The following is a 15,568-nucleotide window of genomic DNA, read 5'->3' as shown; positions in this document are numbered from 1 at the left end:
CGATTTGGTGTCACCGCGCGGCCGAATGTGTACAATATAGTACCAGACATCTACACGACGCATCCGGCAAGGACAAGGCGATTCGCGAAAGTCGAGCTGCTTCTTGTTTCGAGGAGATGGTTTTGACTCCTCTGTTCCCAGTAAGAGCTCGGGCCTGGGGCACGGGTCTATAGGATGTGTCAGGCTGCCAACAGCAAGACGATAACGCCTCCCTCAAATGTCCCACGGAGCGCTGCGGACAATCGTCTGCCTTGGACCTACATGGCCCAACGGTCTCAGATGTTGTCACAATACCGTACAGATGATTAAGCCGGCGGATTTGCCTCCTCATCACGGGTGATGTTAAACCATGCTAACGCAGGCGTGCTTTGGCTGGAGGAGGGATGCACGAACACTGCCTGAAATACCACTCGTCCACACCGTCGACAACTGTTGAGAGCCGACCTTCTCGTCTGTTTGTACTGTTTCTTCGATTTTGTCGGCGACGACAACCATATCAGCCTTATTCCGAAACCCGCCCGGGAGGGGCAACGTGGCCCGGTGACGACCAGATGTCCGGATGATCTGCAGCTTGGTGCGGAGCTGTCGGAAACATCCTTCAGTGGTGGCCGAAGCCACTGAAGAGCCCAGTCGACTGTAACTAGCTAGTTAACCCGGATCATCTGGTCACACTCTCGACTGACGGCTTCAGCATCAGCCACGGCAGGGCATGCAAATCCATGAATTCTACCATCTTCTTCCGCCATATAAACCCGCGGTGTACTATATATATGTACACTAGTGTGCAGTTTCTGATCTCGTGGCGGGGAATCTCGTTGATGCTGCGGCTGAAACCGCCCAGCCAACCAACTGGTTTCCCGCGCTGCGCCACGACATGGTAAAGCACGCGAGCTAAAACAATGCGCGAAAGACTCGGGGACTGAAATGGAAAAAGCAGGCGGTAGCTCGCAGCAGCGAAAGCGAATTGGCCCTCTGAAACAGTGCGGAAGTGGAAAGCGGCAGTAGGCTATTAAGAAAACCGGCTCGTGAGCTGACCGGTGGAAATCTCGCAGTTTGTTTGACCTAACATTACCACGTGGTAGTCGTATGTCAGGTATGCCCATCCGGGTGTACGGACGTACACTATTACACTTGGTTCTTGGCCAATGCAAGACCGGGACCAGCAGCGCAGAAAACGGAGAAGCCCCGATGCGGGCACGGAGCCCTGCAGCGCAAAATATGAACTAGCGTACGAAGTGCACGTAATGTCTTGCAATGACAGGAGGCACAGCCGAGATCCGTAAAGACGTTGCTAAACCGAGAGCGTTCAGGGCCTGCAGTTAGTTACTGCTCATACAAGTTGCGTATGACGACTGGCGCCGCTCTTTATGCTGTCAAGGCCAGGTATCGGAGTACGAGTTGGATCTAGTTTGGACGGGTGCCTAACACGGAAAACTCGGCCGCGGCTTCTCTTCCCGCCCCGCCCAACGAAATGGTGGTGTGAACCAGCGGAGAGCAGCAGTCCAACTCAGCGGAGACAACTTTGGTAAACGCACCCGCCTCGTTGGCCCGTGTGCGGCTTGCTGGTGCTGGTTACGGTGCTGAGCGCAGCCATCCTCTGGATTGCGCAATTTGCAGTCGAGGCTGATCGCTTGCTTGTACTCCCACAATTTGCACAATGCCTGCATGGGCAAAAAGACGCACAGATGTCCTTCTGCGAACTGGGCAAAATGTGACATGAAGGCGGTCAGCTAGACAAACCCACCATATTCTTTCTGTAGTGTATGTGTGCGGATAACTCGAATCAGGGGCGAAGCCACCAAGGAAAACTCACCAAGGAAAAGGAGCACACTGGTTTCTGTAATTGGACGATGAAAATCCCCCCGGTGCAGGTGGGCGAGTGGAGAGAAGACCCGAGCTTCCGTTCCCACCTCAGGTCAGGTACGGTACCTGTAAATAGGCAGCTCGGCGCCCAGGCGCGAGGCTCAACTGGCGCTTGCTCGTGTCCTCGGAGCCTCCGTTTTTGCTGCCGTATGGTCAGCCAGGCATAAGGTAATAAATAGTGCAACTACGGAGTACTCCTGCGTGCATGTCTGCATACCTACCTACAGAGTAGGCGCCTATTTACCTACAAGACTCCCAGTAAGGTAGCTACTTTAGGTACCTAATGTCCGGAACCTGAACTACTGTAGTGTAATCCGTACACTAATCCATACATAATAAAATAAAGGCAAGCACGCCAAGGGAGCCCGAAGCTCCGGTCTGGGGTGTAACCGTCCACTAGTTCGTTGCCTTTCTGCCATGCACGCGAAAAAGTCACCAGTAATTCGTGCACTAGTCAGCATTACGGGGCAGAGATTCGCACCGTCGGGCGCTCCGTTCTTGCACTTGGCAAGGCCACCACCGGCCACCCACAGCCCAACGCTGAGACGGCCCACGGGTGCCGGGACGTCTTCCCTCGCTGATCCGTCTCCAGCTGCTGGAACAGGGTGCAGTCTCCTCCTCCACTCTTCTGCCTCGTACTGTCTCGGGTCGCCCGTCGAGCCTACCTCAACCCCCCTTCCGGTATTCTCATTCAACCCGACGCTCGCTGACTCCTTCCCTTTTTTTCAATCGCTCGTCGCCGTCCCCTTCGCTGCCGTGCCGCCATCGTCGCTTCCACTCGTTTGGTACTGGACGTGCACCGGCTGGCCGTAACTGCAACCTTTTGTGGCTTCCATTTCCTGCGAGCCCACTCGTTAGCGGAGACATCATAAATAAGTTGAGCGGTCGATCCCCGGAGACCCTGCGCTTTTTGGACCAACGATCCAGCGGGCCAAACAATTCTTTCCAGATGCTTGAGCGTAACGACGACAATCGACCTCAGTAGACCCCCCAGTTTGCCAAACCGCCCTAATATTCCCCAAGCGCTTCGGAATTGAAAGCTTTAGTACAAGCATACGTTACGCCCACCCGGCCAGCGGACTGCCTTCGCCAGTAACCCCCCCCGGCGGGCGAATCCCCGACTCTCTCGGGCGACGTCGCTCACCTCATCGCCCGCAATGGCGGCCGTCGGCTCTCAACCGCCGTCCGCGCCAGCCTCTCCCAGCAGCCCCAGTCGGAAACCCGTCGCTGGGATGCATGGCTTGTCCCCCATCGAACGCTACGACTGGGGGGAGAATGTGAAGCCTCCATCCGGCATGCCCGTATCCGAGTCGCCGAGGCTACGACAGTCTCCCGTCTCGCCCGTCAAGGTCAACTTTCACCCCGACGACTGGGCCAGGCCATCCACCGGGAACATCGAGACGCACATCCCGCACGACCAGCCTAACTCCCTCCCGGCCCTCGACCGTGCCCTTCCAAAGACGGCCGATGCCCCTACACCTCCGCCGCACACGCCTTCCTCCCATCCCGAGCACGGCCATGCACAGACTTCAGCTTCCGATGCCTCAGATTTTCGGCCGGCCTCCAGTAGCACCCAGAAACCGTTAGAGCCCCAGCCCGCCGCCGCCCTGAGTTCCAAATTCGATGAGTTGGGCATGAGCGACCAGCTCGGGGGAGCAGGGGAGAACCGAAACAGCAGGGAGTCGGACGCCACGGCTAGTACCTCGCGGCAGCAGACGTCCATCGAGTCGTCAGCAGCCACGAGCGCTAGCTCGGTCTCTGGGATCCTCGATTCCTCAGACATTCAAGACAACTCGGCAGATGCATCTGCAGAGAGCTCTGTCATCGACGATCCCGCGCTCCGGCCCGAGCCCGTCCCTCAGTTGCAATATCACCATTCGGCCTTTCTTCCACGCCCCGCCAGCATGGCGGTGGCTCAGGATCCGCGAGCTCAGTCAAACCCGAACCTGGCCGAGGGCGCGGCTATCAACCGCCACCTAACGCCAACTACCAACGCCCACAGGAGGAGCTCGTTACCGCGGCCGCAATCCGCGTACTCGGCGTATTCGGACCTGGGTCCCCGCGGGCGTTCCCCCGGCCACTTGGGCGGCTCACAGATCCGGGCTCCCTCGGCTCACTCTCGGAAATCTCCTGAAACGCGCCCATCCTCGTTTGCGGACTTGCTCAACGTGCCGTACCCGCAGCCGGCCCCGGCGCCCATCACGTTTGACAACTCCCAGCTACGGTCCGTCGTGGGGAACAACGCGTCTCTGCTCAGCACCGAGAAGACTCTGGAAATGTACCGGCAGAACGTGAAGAAGACAAACGACTTTTCCATCCTGTATTCTTTTGCAGTCTTTTTGATATCTACCGCTCAGGAACAAGGTTTGGATTTCGAGGATCTGAAGAAGGCCAAGAGCCCTAAGCCCGGATCGGGAACACCGCCTCAGTCGTCCCCATACGAATTGATTCGGGAGGCTCGCGCCATTCTCCAGAAGCTGGCAAACAACAGCTACCCATTTGCGCAGTACTACCTTGCCGATGGCTACGCGTCGGGCTTGTTCAGCAAGGGGAAGGAGGACTACAACTCGGCATTCCCGCTTTTCGTCCTAGCCGCCAAGCACGGCCACGCCGAGTCGGCGTACCGCGCCGCGCTGTGCTACGAATTCGGCTGGGGATGCCGCAAGGACCCGGCCAAGGCTGTGCAGTTCCTCCGCACCGCGGCCTCCAAGAGGCATCCGGGAGCCATGACGAGGCTGGGGAAGGCCTGTCTGTCGGGTGATCTGGGAGAGAAGCGGTATCGGGAGGGTATCAAGTGGCTCAAGCTCGCGGCCGAAGCGGCCGACACCATCTATAATGCCGCTCCCTACCACCTCGGCTGCCTGTACGAGACCGGATATGGTGACGACGTTTTCCAGGATGAGAGCTACGCCGCCGAGCTCTTCACCCAGGCCGCAGACCTCGGCCACCCCGAGGCGAACTACAGGATGGGTGACGCATACGAGCACGGGAAGCTCAACTGTCCCAGGGATCCGGCCCTCAGTGTACATTTCTACACGGGCGCCGCCGAGCGCGGTCATGCCGCAGCCATGATGGGCCTCTGCGCTTGGTACATGGTAGGTGCAGAGCCAGTCTTAGAGAAGGACGAAGAAGAAGCCTATGAATGGGCACGGAAGTCGGCTGAGCTAGGTAAGTATTTCTGCCGATGCCAATTCCGCCGCCCTCACGGAGAGCTAACTCAAGCCGTTCGATTTGTCAGGTTACGTCAAAGCGCAATACGCTGTTGGATACTTTACCGAGATGGGCATAGGATGCCGCCGAGACATTCTCGAGGCGAATGTTTGGTACGTCAAAGCCGCCGATGCGGGCGATGAGCGCGCAAAGCAGCGCCTTGCTGCGATCCGCGCTGCGGTCAGCGGAGGGACGCCGATGGACGCCGCACCGCCTCGGAATGCTAAGGTCAGGAAGAGCGGCGGCGACGGTGACTCCAAAGAGTGCATCGTAATGTGAAAGGTTTCGGGGTTTGGGAAAGAAAAAAAATAAGGGAATACATTTCAGAGATTCGTGGGTTCGATACTGCGGTGAGCCAGCGGACGGGACTGGTTAATTGTTTAATACGTCTCTTTGACACAAGCGCCCCATGGTCCGGCTGATCCTCGGGGGGGGCTCAGTCAAACGGTTGAATGGTTGAGGCGTCAATAATGTCAACGGTAATACTTTCTTGTCTTTTTTTTTTTGTTTATTTATTTGTTTGTTTGTTTTCTTTTTATATTCATCTCCCTTCCTGGGATCGGGCATGCGGCACCTCGCCTCGCAACACCAACTTATTATTGTTGTCATGACTTCGATTCTCTCGGGTGGAGTTGGTTATGGGGACTAGCCGTGCCCAACTGTGCTCGGCAGTCCGGTGATCAAGCGGGGTGCATGCCAGAGATTCTCCTTATTTGGGGACTCTATTTACAGCTGGACAAGTACATAGCAACATGGGAACATCGAAAGAGGGTTAGAGATGAGGGTCAGAGATGAGTTTAAGCGGAAGAATGGAAGGGGGAAGCTCGCCTGCTCGGTGTCTGCCTACCCTTTTTGCATCTCAGCACACACTCCTTTGGTGGTTTGGCGTCAGGCGCACACTGTTATTCCGTTTGGATTATGTCTAGGCGAGGAAAAGACGATAATGAGCTTCGTACTTACAAAAAAGGAATTGATCATGTCCAGGTAGTGTTCTCACCTTGACTCTCCCGATGGTTAGTGATTAGTTCTACTGCACCGGGCGACCCAATGCACCGTGAGGATCATTTTTTTGGAGCCAATGTTCTATCACCAGCGGCTTCCAGCACGTAGCAATTGACGAGGCGAGGAGGATCCGAGGCCAATTCTCAAGATACAGTGGGAGGGCATATATACAAAGCGTCGTTGCTGAATGTAAAACAGCCGACAGACCAAGATTAGGGAAAGCAAATCTTTCCGCGCCATGATTAATGTAGAAGAGAGCGAGGGACAAAAAAACAACAACAAAAAAAACCAGAAAGTAGCCGAACTCCGAGTCGCTCCAACGCCGAGCTCACAACCTGTCTACACACAACTGATTTGGTCCGAGATGTTCCCCTATATCCAGGGTTTCTCTAGCTTTTAGATCCCATCATTCCCGCTTCCAACGGACCCGGACGATCGATGACATATGTTTCAAACCCATGCTGACACAACGAGAACGCTTGGGCATTGCGAATGTTATATATAACCATCTTTGTCTCACAGCCGCCTCAATCGCGTCGTCGACCACGCCGCCACCAGGGAGCTCAGAGCGCCCAGAAACATGCAGACGGCGATGGCATTGGGCCCGGTCGGGTCGCTATGCTCGCTGGGAAGAGCCTCGGTAGCCAATTCGGGGCTCTTGCCGGGCTCGAGCAGGGCAAAGACGACGCCGCTCATGAGGGTGCTGAGAAACTGTGGAATGGTGACGTAGATGTTGAGGATTCCAAAGTAAACGCCGCTCAGTTCGCCCGTCGAAGTGTGGGGGGCGCCTCCGCCCGAGGCGCGGCTGCTCTCGAGGGCCGCCGGCCCATGCTCGAGGCGGAGCAGCTCGATGCTGGGGATGTCGTTGGAGAGCCGGCGACGGGGGGTCACGGGGCGGATGGCCGGGTCGGCGGCGCCGCTTAATTTGTTGACCTCCACCCCGAGGAAGGTGACCGGCGCCCATTGGGACAGGCACCAGGGGATGCCGCAAAAGGCGACAATGGCGGTGGCGAAGCGGAAAGACGTGGCGAATGGGGTGAAGAACATGGCGAGCGCGAACAGGACACTGCTTGCGACCCACGCGGTCAACAGGTCGGGCTTGACCTTGTTGAGAGCCTCGATCAAGGGCGCGAGGCTAGCGGGTGGGCGGTGGGTGAAGGTCTCGTCGTCGGGAGCTTGGATCAGGGCCGGGAGAATCCAGGCGCTGGCGAATGACACGGTCGAATATACGGTCAGGGCCATGCTCCCAATGCGGCCCATGTTGCCCAGCGCATCGTTAGAAGCCCTGGCGTCGGGGGAGACGTCGTAGCGGAAGTAGGTCTCGCCGACCCAGGTGCTGCTGTAGATGATAAAGGGGAACCAGCCGATCCATGACCAAAACACAGCGTTGCATATGCCCCGGATGCGAGGGGGCAGCGTCAGCAGCGTGGAGTAAATCTGCCGGACGACCTTGAAGCGACCCTGGGCCCGCCGAGGGTCGCGCCGCACCGAGACGAGGACGCGCTCCGTGACAGCCCAGCACGTAATGGACGAGGTGAGCAGCATGCCCAGGGCGGCAATGATGGTGAGCTGCTTGAACTGGGTGTCGCCCAGCCTTGGGCCAAAGATCTGCACGAGGTCGAGGGCTCCCATGGCATAGCCGATGATGTGGCCGAGCGAGTTCATGCGGCTCGCTGTGGGCAGTCAGAAAGCTTGCGAAGGGCACGAATGCTGGTCGGTAGAACTTACACCAGGCAGCCCCCGCCTGCTGCTTATGTATTGGCAAAGTGTCGACAACGAGACTCCTCGCGCAGGACATGACTGGGCGCTCGGTGTTAGCGGCACACGGCATCGCTGCTGAAGGACTTGGGACCAATTTGTGGGTGGGATATGGATCTCACCTGCGTTGATGGAAAAGTCCACGCAGTAGAGGGATAGGACGGCCAGCATAATGGTCAACGCCCGGGCTGTCGTCGGGTCTGTAACGAGAGAGCCAACGATTTCCTTGGTGAAGCCCAGAGCCAGAAGACTGAGGGCAACAACTACGGAGCCAACAGCGATGATGGGCCGTCTCCTGCCCCATTTTGACGTGGACTCGTCAGCGATGACCCCGATGATGGGTTGCACGATCAAGCCCGATAAAGGGCCGGCAACCCAGACCAACGACGTCTGTCCCTTGGACAGTCCGAGCGAAAGGAGGTATGGCGTGCAGTCTGCAGCATGCAAGCTTTAGCGTTAACGTCCGCCTGGGTTGCGCGCGGGATGGGAAGCACAACGTACATGTCATTTCAACGCCCCAGGTGAAGCTGCAAGTAGCAATGGGTCAGCAACTCGATGTCCCATGCGAACGCAACGCGCATGTACGGACGTAATACCGATGGAGACGCAGGTCAAGAGCACCATGCGCATGGTCTCGGAGCTACCCTTCACCTTCGGCTGCCCTGCCCATGTCGACATCTTGAAGAGAACGTCGTCGTCGGGGTAGAATTGGATATTGTAGGCGCCAGCGTGGCCGACCCTGGTATTGTAGTGTCGACCCGTCCGAATCTCAGCCGTTCCAACGGTATATATCCCCCAGAAAGCAGTGCTTCTTCCTTCTCGACTATGCTTCCCGGCGCTTCAGTGTCCGGGCGGTTTGCGGGTCCCGTCTGCGCGACTCCTGCTCGGCGGGATAAGCAAGGTAAATCGGGTAACCGGATGTGATTCGACTTCTAAGTCGACTGCCATGACGAGGCCCGCGTCAGCAACCTTCTCTGCACAAAACCATGACCACTGGCACCTCTAGACAGAGCAGCTCATCGGCGTGGCCAGCACAGGAGGCTGCATATGACATCCACCTCGGCAACGGCTCATTACCCTATCGAGATATCGGTAGTAGCTCGCCCAACACGATCATGGCAAAAAATCGGGCCTACGGCGCACGAATGCACTCGCGAATTCGTCGACTTTGGGGTGGGTAGGAGCGACAAGTTGCTCGGTCACGGCTGCTACTTCGACTCGAGGCACGGATCGAGTCCGGCTGAGCTGGCGATGAGTGGATAGATATAACGAGCGACGAAGAAAAAGAACACAGCAAGAAAAAAAAGAAAAAGAAAAAGAAAACAAGGGGAAGCGAGGGTAAAAGTACAGCTACTATGGAAAAAAGGCCTGCAACCGAGTATTCCGTAGATGAGGAACGAGAACAGGAGATGCGCATAGCTGTTATCTTGTGTGTTTTTGGTGGGCCGCTGCGTCAGTGCCGCGTTGCCAAGCTCTCCCAATCGGCCGGGGGAAGTGCGGCAGGCCCACCGCGAATAGGGGCCTCTGTGACGTGCATACTCGACGGATTTAATCCGTACATAACTGGGATATCATGAAACACGGGTACTGTACGATACAAGTCGAGTTAAGGCACCTAGATACAAGCCAGATACGGACGGGAGGCATTCTGCTGGCTCGAATACCTCTTGTATAGTGCAGACTTCTACTACGTAGTAGCGCGGTGTATGTATGTGTATGTACGCACTTCCACAAAAGGGAAATGTAAGACCCAGGGTCGTGAATGCAAGACTTTCCTCAGATACCTTATATGCAGTTCACACTTTGGTGGGTCCTGCTCCGTACATGTAAGACACTTTGGTATGTACGTCCGTATATACAATACATACATAATCCGTACATACATCAGGTGGCCGGAACAACGCATACCCAAAAACGACCAAGTCAAACCAACGCCTCTTCGTGCTTCCGTGAGAGGATGGTCCCAACTCAGCAGTAAAGGGTCGCAGCCAGATGCGCGAGCACCTTGCTATGGGTGCCGCGGGTGTTGTATGGATGTACTGTACTTAATTCTTGCCTTGAATCGGATAACTATGATAGTCCAGCAACATCTTTGCGCCCGGTCAACGCCTTGCGCTCAGATCTCGCGGCCCGTCCCGTTAAGTCGGTGTAGCGTGCCAACTAAGTCGTCAAATCAAGGATGTTTTGCATTTCAGCTGTCCTTTTCCAGAGCTAGCCAAAATCTACCACTAGTTGGGTAATCAAAACTTGACAGTCTTCGGATGCGCTGTGATGGGAATCGGATGCGCTGTCCTCCCGGTCATGGGCTTCGGGTAAAAGCCGGCGAAACGGACAATGCCTGCCAGGGTCCCGTACATAGTAACATAGTTAAGTCCTTCGGCTGCAGCCGCTAACTACCAAGGTACCTACCCCACCATGGCGACGCGGGGCACCATTGATGCCACTCGGGCGCTCTGGTTTGAGAACGTGGGGCGCCCAAAAAATCGACCTCTGACTCGAGCGAGACAGCTCGAACCCGAGGCAGCGGACCGCGATATCTTATGCGACGACGAGCGCCTGGCTCTCTCGGTCATCGACGAGTACCTGACAGAGTGAACTATCCTGCAATTGGTCAAGAACACACAAAGACTACCTTACTACAGGGTGCGTCTAGGGACCGAAAACCATCCTGCCACTCGGTTGTTCCACAGCCCAACCCCGCCATAGTCACACCGTTTGTTGTTTATTGCCTGTCGCCATGCCGCCCTTCCCACCTGGACGATTGGACTGACAAGATTCACTTGCTTTTGAAGGTCACAGTTTCTCAGCTACGCAATCCGCTTGCACCATATACCCTTGCCAATCACCCCTTGGCTTGACGACTCAGCGGTATATCTTTCCTTAAACCGCCATGGATCTGGTCAACCAGTGTGTCAACACCACGCCCATCCCACCCCCGTGACATTCCCTGCCTTGCCCAAGACACCCTCTGCCGTCATGGTTTGTGGGCTGACCCGCTCAAAAAGCTTAGAAGGCCGGCTCCTCTTTGCAGTTCCCAAGAGTATGTCCCGCCCACAGTGACCTCGTTCGGGTTCAGTCCCACCATCCATCCATTCATCCCTCGGACCCCGCGATTGCTGACCACGCAAAACCCGCGTTCAAGAGGGCCGTCTCCTCCAAGCGTCTCTGAACCTCCTCGAAGGCGCCGACATCCAGTTCAAGCGTGAGAACCGCCTCGACATCGCCCTCGTCAAGAACCTGCCGATCGCCCTCGTCTTCCTCCCCGCGGCCGACATCCCCACCTTTGTCGGCGAGGGCCGCGTCGACCTGGGCATCACGGGCCACGATCAGGTGCAGGAGCACGATGCCGGTGCCCGGGCGCTCGCGCGCGCCCCGCGCGTGAGCAACGAGTGGGATCCCAGCAGGACTGGCAGTGCCAAGCCCCAGGGCTGCGAGACCATCATGGACCTCGGTTTCGGTGCTTGCCGCTTGCAGGTCCAGGTGCCCGCCAAGGGAGAGTACACCGAGAGCAAGGATTTGATCGGCAAGAACATTGGCACCAGCTTCGTCCACCTCACGCGCGAGTACTTTGCTCGCCTCGAGATGGAGCAAGAGGGTATCACGGACCCGGCCCAGATGGAGGGGAGGAAGCTGCGGACAAAGATCATCGAGCTCAGCGGGAGCGTGGAGGCGGCCTGCGCGCTGGGCGTCGCCGACGGTATTGTCGACCTTGTCGGTGAGTCTCGGGCTGAACAACCCCTTCCCCCTCCTCCCCCCCCCCCCCCCCCCCCCAAAAAAAAAAAAAAAAAAAAAAAAAAAAAAAAAAAAAAAAACAACCCCCTTCCCTCCTCTCTCTACTTTCAGCCGACGTATAAGCCTCTTAGACTGATGATCCTCTCCTCCCCTCAGAATCCGGCGAAACAATGAAGGCGGCCGGTCTTAAAGCCATCGACACCGTGGTCGAGACGTCCGCCATCCTGATCAAATCAAAGGCGCCCAGCAACCCGGCGCTGGTTGATCTCATTGCCTCGCGCATCCGCGGCGTCATCACGGCCCAAAAGTACGTCTTGTGCCAGTACAACGTGCCGCGCACCAAGCTGGCCGACGCGACCCGTGTCACGCCGGGCAAGCGCGCCGCCACCGTCACCTCGCTCGATGAAGAGGGCTGGGTGGCCGTCAGCGCCATGGTGGAAAAGAAACGTATCGCTCCCGTCATGGACGAGCTGGTCCAAGTCGGCGCCGAGGATATCTTGGTTCTTGATATCCACAACACGAGGAGTAGCTGAACAAGTAATGGCCGAGGTGGAGGCTAGAGTATAGATCAAAGGGGAAAAAAAAGTAAAAAAAGGGAGGGAGCATATGACATGATGGTGCCCTGCCATAGACTGAGCGTCAACTTTGCATTGGACTCGCTTCTCTCGAGAACAACCCAGTTGTTTGGAACGTGTGGGTCTCAGTCAGTCAGCCGGACGTGTAGAACTGGGCGTAGTTTCCCCTTCCTGGGAGGGCACAGCAGTGACGATAGATTCTTCTAAGAGCGAGTTTTGTCACCATACAATCGATGACACAGAGTTGGCGAGCATCAAAAAGAAAGAAGAAGAAAAAAAGGTGTACAATTTCAGTCAATCTTGTGTGCAGACCCCTCACTCTGGAACAGGGGGGTATCAAGTGAAAGAAACGCTGTGTGCGCTTCACGGCGACCGACCCGCCCTCCCCAAACGCCATCCCGAACGAAACCCGTAGACCAAAACACAAGCAACCTTGAGATAGGAAAATAAAAAGGCAGTCAAGAAGCCAAGTATACCGAACGTGCCGCAGGCACATCCCACAACCGATTCACCCCTGCCAGATCCATCGAGGGGGGAGGGGTACTCGAAAGAAATAACTACAACCCAGGCGGACGAAGTAAGTAGGTACATGAGCAAAGGTACAGCAAAAAAAATAAATAAATAAATAAATAAAAGGATAGTGAGAGAAGACAATGGCGTTGCCAAAATCACGGCCATAATCAGTAGATAGGGCGGCCCTCTTCCCACTTCCGGTGGATAGCCTTTCGCTCCAACCCGTGGGGCGCTGAGCTGTCGTCAATCTGCCCCTTAACTTCCGGGTCCCACGATACGCGTGCGCTCTTGCGCCGGCGGGACGCTGCACCATCGCCGGCGCCGAGCCTGCTGGGTCCTATCCACTCCCAGGCCCTCCCCACCTCGCCATTGCGGCCCTCGCGCTGGCCGGTGCGAACGTTGCTGTTCTGCTCCACAACGGCGCGCACGCGCTGCCAGAGGCGCTCCCGGTCCGAGAGGTTGTGCATTGAGCGGAGGACATCATCACGCAGGTTGGGCAGGAAAAGGAAAGCGTCCTCGTCGCCTCCCTCAAAGGCGACTTCTTTTTGGTTTGCGAGGCGCTCGAGGACCTCGTCGACCAGACCGGGGACCTGCGCCGCCAGAGCGCGGTTGTGCAAGAAGCGGCGGCGACCGTAGAGGATGGAGAGCAGCGAGAGGATCAGTCCACCAATGCTGAGTCGATGTCGCGCCACTCCAAGCTTGACCGACCGCCGGAGCGCACAGGAGTACGAAAGGCTAGCGAGAGAGGTGGACGATATTTTGGTGGTTGGAAAGGCGGAGGCACCTCCGGTTCTATGGGTCCGGCGACGGGTCTGGTTAGTCCAAGGGTCAATAACTGTGGTGTAGAAACCAATATGCACAACGGAGACCGGCTTCGTTGCTGCATGAAGGACGGGATGCTGTAAGCGAAAGAAACTTACTCCGGGGTCTGAGTTTCCTCCTGCTGAACTTCCACCTCGTCTCTCGCCTTGATTTCTCCGATGGCCGCGGACCAAAGCTCGTCAAACTCTTCGGCAGCCATCCTCTTGCTTCGCTTCTTGTTGAGGATCTCCTTCAGCTCCTGCTCCTCGATGGCGGGGCTCTCCAGAGGTTCACCCTCGGGCTCGAGGGGCTCACCACACTCATATTTGGCCCTCCGGTCGCGTAGTTCCTCGACTGCCTTGTCGGCGACGGCCTGAACACGCCGGGCCTTTTCGCCGTCCGGCTCGCATGTAGGAGGCAACGGGACAAGACCACCGAGAGAGAGCGGGTGCGGCTTCAGGATGAAGTCGGGCTCACAACGCGCCGTGAAGTCCTCGTAGCAGTACGCGTGCGGGGGGCAGGGTTCGCATTGTGGCTCCAGAACTCCAGTGAGCCAGTCGGGGACTTGGATGTTCTGCATGTCATGGATGTCGAACTTGGAACCCAGTTCCACAGCCCAGTCGGGAAGCTGAATGTTGGCCGGGACGAGCTGGGTTGGCTCCCTGCCAAGCCCACAGTATCCCACCGCAATCTTCTCCTGCCTGTACCAAGCGGCATAGGCAACGAGGAGTGTCGTCACGAGGACCCATATGGGGGTCGACAGGCTCGAGCCGCGCTTGGAAGGCTGAGGGGTCCTCCGCGCGATGGCCACCTCTGGGTTAGCGGCCTCTTCCTGTGTGAGCGCCAGCTGCTCATCCGGCGTGAATTCCTCGTCGGACTCGGCCTCCTGTGTTTGCTGCCGAGCGACCTGGCTGACGGGGGCCTCGATGTCTCGAGAAACAATCGTGGAAGGCACTTCGGCGTCGGCGACGGCATATCCATCCATTTGCCGACGAGCGGTGGACTGCGCTTGTCTCAGCACCGATTCCAGGCCGCTCGTCTTGCGCCGATCGGTCGGCGTCTTCAGAGGCGAGGCGGGGGAATTGGCCCCGCTCTGGAAGGGGTTGTCGTTGGTGAAGACGCTGGCGGTCTCGGGAGTCCGCTTGAAGAAATCCTCATCCTCCGGCGGCTCAAGCTTGGGCGCCGGGGTCATGCGACGGGTGGATCGAACAGACCGAGGCGGCTCGGCGTGATCCGGGGCCGTGTCGGTGTCGGATGCCGGCGGCGGTTGAGCGCTCGCCGATCCTAATTGCCTCTTGCGGGGGCTTTCTCTGGGCGGCACCGGCGTTGCTAGACCGTATTCGGGCTCTTCAGATTCGCGCTTGATCCTGGTTGTCTTCCTGGGCGAGCGAGACCGTCTTGTTGAGGGCCGGGGGGGCAGCTCCTCGTCGTTTAGGTCAGTGCTCGCGGTGCTGTGGGAATCGGCGTCCACGATGCCTTTGCTTGTGCGCTTCGCCCGGGCGCGGGAGGCCAAGATTTGTTTTGATTGAGGCTGAACATGCTCGTTGAAGAGGTCGATGAGCTGGGGCTTCTTGGCTTGGGACGGATAATGGACGTTATGGGTGACGAGAATAGAGCGCAGGCGCGGGACGGTCAGCGACCACGGATCGAAGTCCGGCTGAAGGTAATCTGCGCTCTCCGAGTCCGACATGAGGGCGATGTCGATGGTCGAAAAGGGTAAGGGAGGAAGAATGAGGCGCGAAATCGCAGTCACAGTGACAAAGTCGCTGGAATGGACGGAACGACCAGGCAAAGAGCTTATCTACAGCGATTGGAAACTGAAGCTGCCAAGCGTGTTGCTGCCAGAGTGAAACTAGCTCCGCGAATTCATTCAGCTGTAGGACAATCGAGCAGGTAATGAATGGTCGTCAAATTGCTTTGGGGTGCAAGATGGTCTCTTCCGACCAAATCGATAAGGCGACGCGGCGGCGGGGGGAAGCGAACAACTAGTTGCCCGGACACGGGAAAAAAAAGTTGTTGACGTGGGGAGTGGAGAACGAAGCGCAGCCCCAATAGAGAGCCAAAACAAAACCTGGCCTGACAGATGACGAAAGCGGAGTAACGTTAGTTACTGG

The 15,568-nt window shown here is 57.2% G+C and overlaps 4 protein-coding genes across 4 annotated transcripts; 2 read left to right on the top strand and 2 right to left on the bottom strand.

Annotated features, from left to right (window-relative positions):
- The first annotated feature begins 2,959 nt into the window (after positions 1 to 2,959).
- On the top strand, positions 2,960 to 5,578 carry P884DRAFT_240750 (uncharacterized protein). Its single transcript, XM_069440191.1, has 2 exons — positions 2,960 to 5,031; positions 5,102 to 5,578. Exons 1-2 carry the CDS (start codon positions 3,021 to 3,023, stop codon positions 5,350 to 5,352), a joined length of 2,262 nt encoding a protein of 753 aa, XP_069298873.1. The 5' UTR covers positions 2,960 to 3,020; the 3' UTR covers positions 5,353 to 5,578.
- A 955-nt stretch (positions 5,579 to 6,533) lies between these two features.
- Positions 6,534 to 8,658, bottom strand: P884DRAFT_120444 (major facilitator superfamily domain-containing protein). The gene is made up of 5 exons (XM_069437142.1): positions 8,430 to 8,658; positions 8,335 to 8,360; positions 7,956 to 8,267; positions 7,804 to 7,875; positions 6,534 to 7,748 (listed from the first exon to the last, which is right to left on the bottom strand). The coding sequence occupies exons 2-5, from the start codon at positions 8,339 to 8,341 to the stop codon at positions 6,592 to 6,594; spliced, it is 1,548 nt and encodes a 515-aa protein (XP_069298872.1). The 5' UTR covers positions 8,342 to 8,360; positions 8,430 to 8,658; the 3' UTR covers positions 6,534 to 6,591.
- Positions 8,659 to 10,349: 1,691 nt separating this feature from the next.
- On the top strand, positions 10,350 to 12,386 carry P884DRAFT_221161 (uncharacterized protein). Its single transcript, XM_069439483.1, has 5 exons — positions 10,350 to 10,476; positions 10,626 to 10,740; positions 10,839 to 10,873; positions 10,976 to 11,548; positions 11,722 to 12,386. Exons 2-5 carry the CDS (start codon positions 10,724 to 10,726, stop codon positions 12,096 to 12,098), a joined length of 1,002 nt encoding a protein of 333 aa, XP_069298871.1. The 5' UTR covers positions 10,350 to 10,476; positions 10,626 to 10,723; the 3' UTR covers positions 12,099 to 12,386.
- Positions 12,387 to 12,507: 121 nt separating this feature from the next.
- P884DRAFT_120399 (Man1-Src1p-C-terminal domain-containing protein) lies at positions 12,508 to 15,232 on the bottom strand. Its single transcript, XM_069437140.1, has 2 exons — positions 13,574 to 15,232; positions 12,508 to 13,445 (listed from the first exon to the last, which is right to left on the bottom strand). Exons 1-2 carry the CDS (start codon positions 15,142 to 15,144, stop codon positions 12,821 to 12,823), a joined length of 2,196 nt encoding a protein of 731 aa, XP_069298870.1. The 5' UTR covers positions 15,145 to 15,232; the 3' UTR covers positions 12,508 to 12,820.
- Between the last annotated feature and the right edge of the window lie 336 nt (positions 15,233 to 15,568).

The sequence above is a fragment of the Thermothelomyces heterothallicus genome, assembly GCF_042370625.1.
Source record: "Thermothelomyces heterothallicus CBS 202.75 unplaced genomic scaffold P884_scaffold_7, whole genome shotgun sequence".
Taxonomy (NCBI): domain Eukaryota; kingdom Fungi; phylum Ascomycota; class Sordariomycetes; order Sordariales; family Chaetomiaceae; genus Thermothelomyces; species Thermothelomyces heterothallicus.
Note: the sequence above shows the minus strand (reverse complement) of the source record. Positions and strands in the feature narration are given on the sequence as shown.

What these genes read in the sequence shown, in the direction of transcription:
- P884DRAFT_240750 (XM_069440191.1), top strand. Translation starts at nt 3,021, where the DNA reads ATGGCGGCCGTCGGCTCTCAACCGCCGTCCGCGCCAGCCTCTCCCAGC. An exon ending in ACGGAAGTCGGCTGAGCTAG is followed by an intron (nt 5,032 to 5,101) that starts GTAAGTATTTCT and finishes TCGATTTGTCAG; the next exon opens with GTTACGTCAAAGCGCAATAC.
- P884DRAFT_120444 (XM_069437142.1), bottom strand. An exon ending in GGACTTTTCCATCAACGCAG is followed by an intron (nt 7,876 to 7,955) that starts GTGAGATCCATA and finishes CCGAGCGCCCAG; the next exon opens with TCATGTCCTGCGCGAGGAGT. An exon ending in GCAGGCGGGGGCTGCCTGGT is followed by an intron (nt 7,749 to 7,803) that starts GTAAGTTCTACC and finishes GACTGCCCACAG; the next exon opens with CGAGCCGCATGAACTCGCTC.
- P884DRAFT_221161 (XM_069439483.1), top strand. An exon ending in CCTCTTTGCAGTTCCCAAGA is followed by an intron (nt 10,874 to 10,975) that starts GTATGTCCCGCC and finishes CCCGCGTTCAAG; the next exon opens with AGGGCCGTCTCCTCCAAGCG. An exon ending in CGGTATTGTCGACCTTGTCG is followed by an intron (nt 11,549 to 11,721) that starts GTGAGTCTCGGG and finishes TCCTCCCCTCAG; the next exon opens with AATCCGGCGAAACAATGAAG.
- P884DRAFT_120399 (XM_069437140.1), bottom strand. Translation starts at nt 15,144, where the DNA reads ATGTCGGACTCGGAGAGCGCAGATTACCTTCAGCCGGACTTCGATCCG. An exon ending in GAGGAAACTCAGACCCCGGA is followed by an intron (nt 13,446 to 13,573) that starts GTAAGTTTCTTT and finishes CCGGACCCATAG; the next exon opens with AACCGGAGGTGCCTCCGCCT.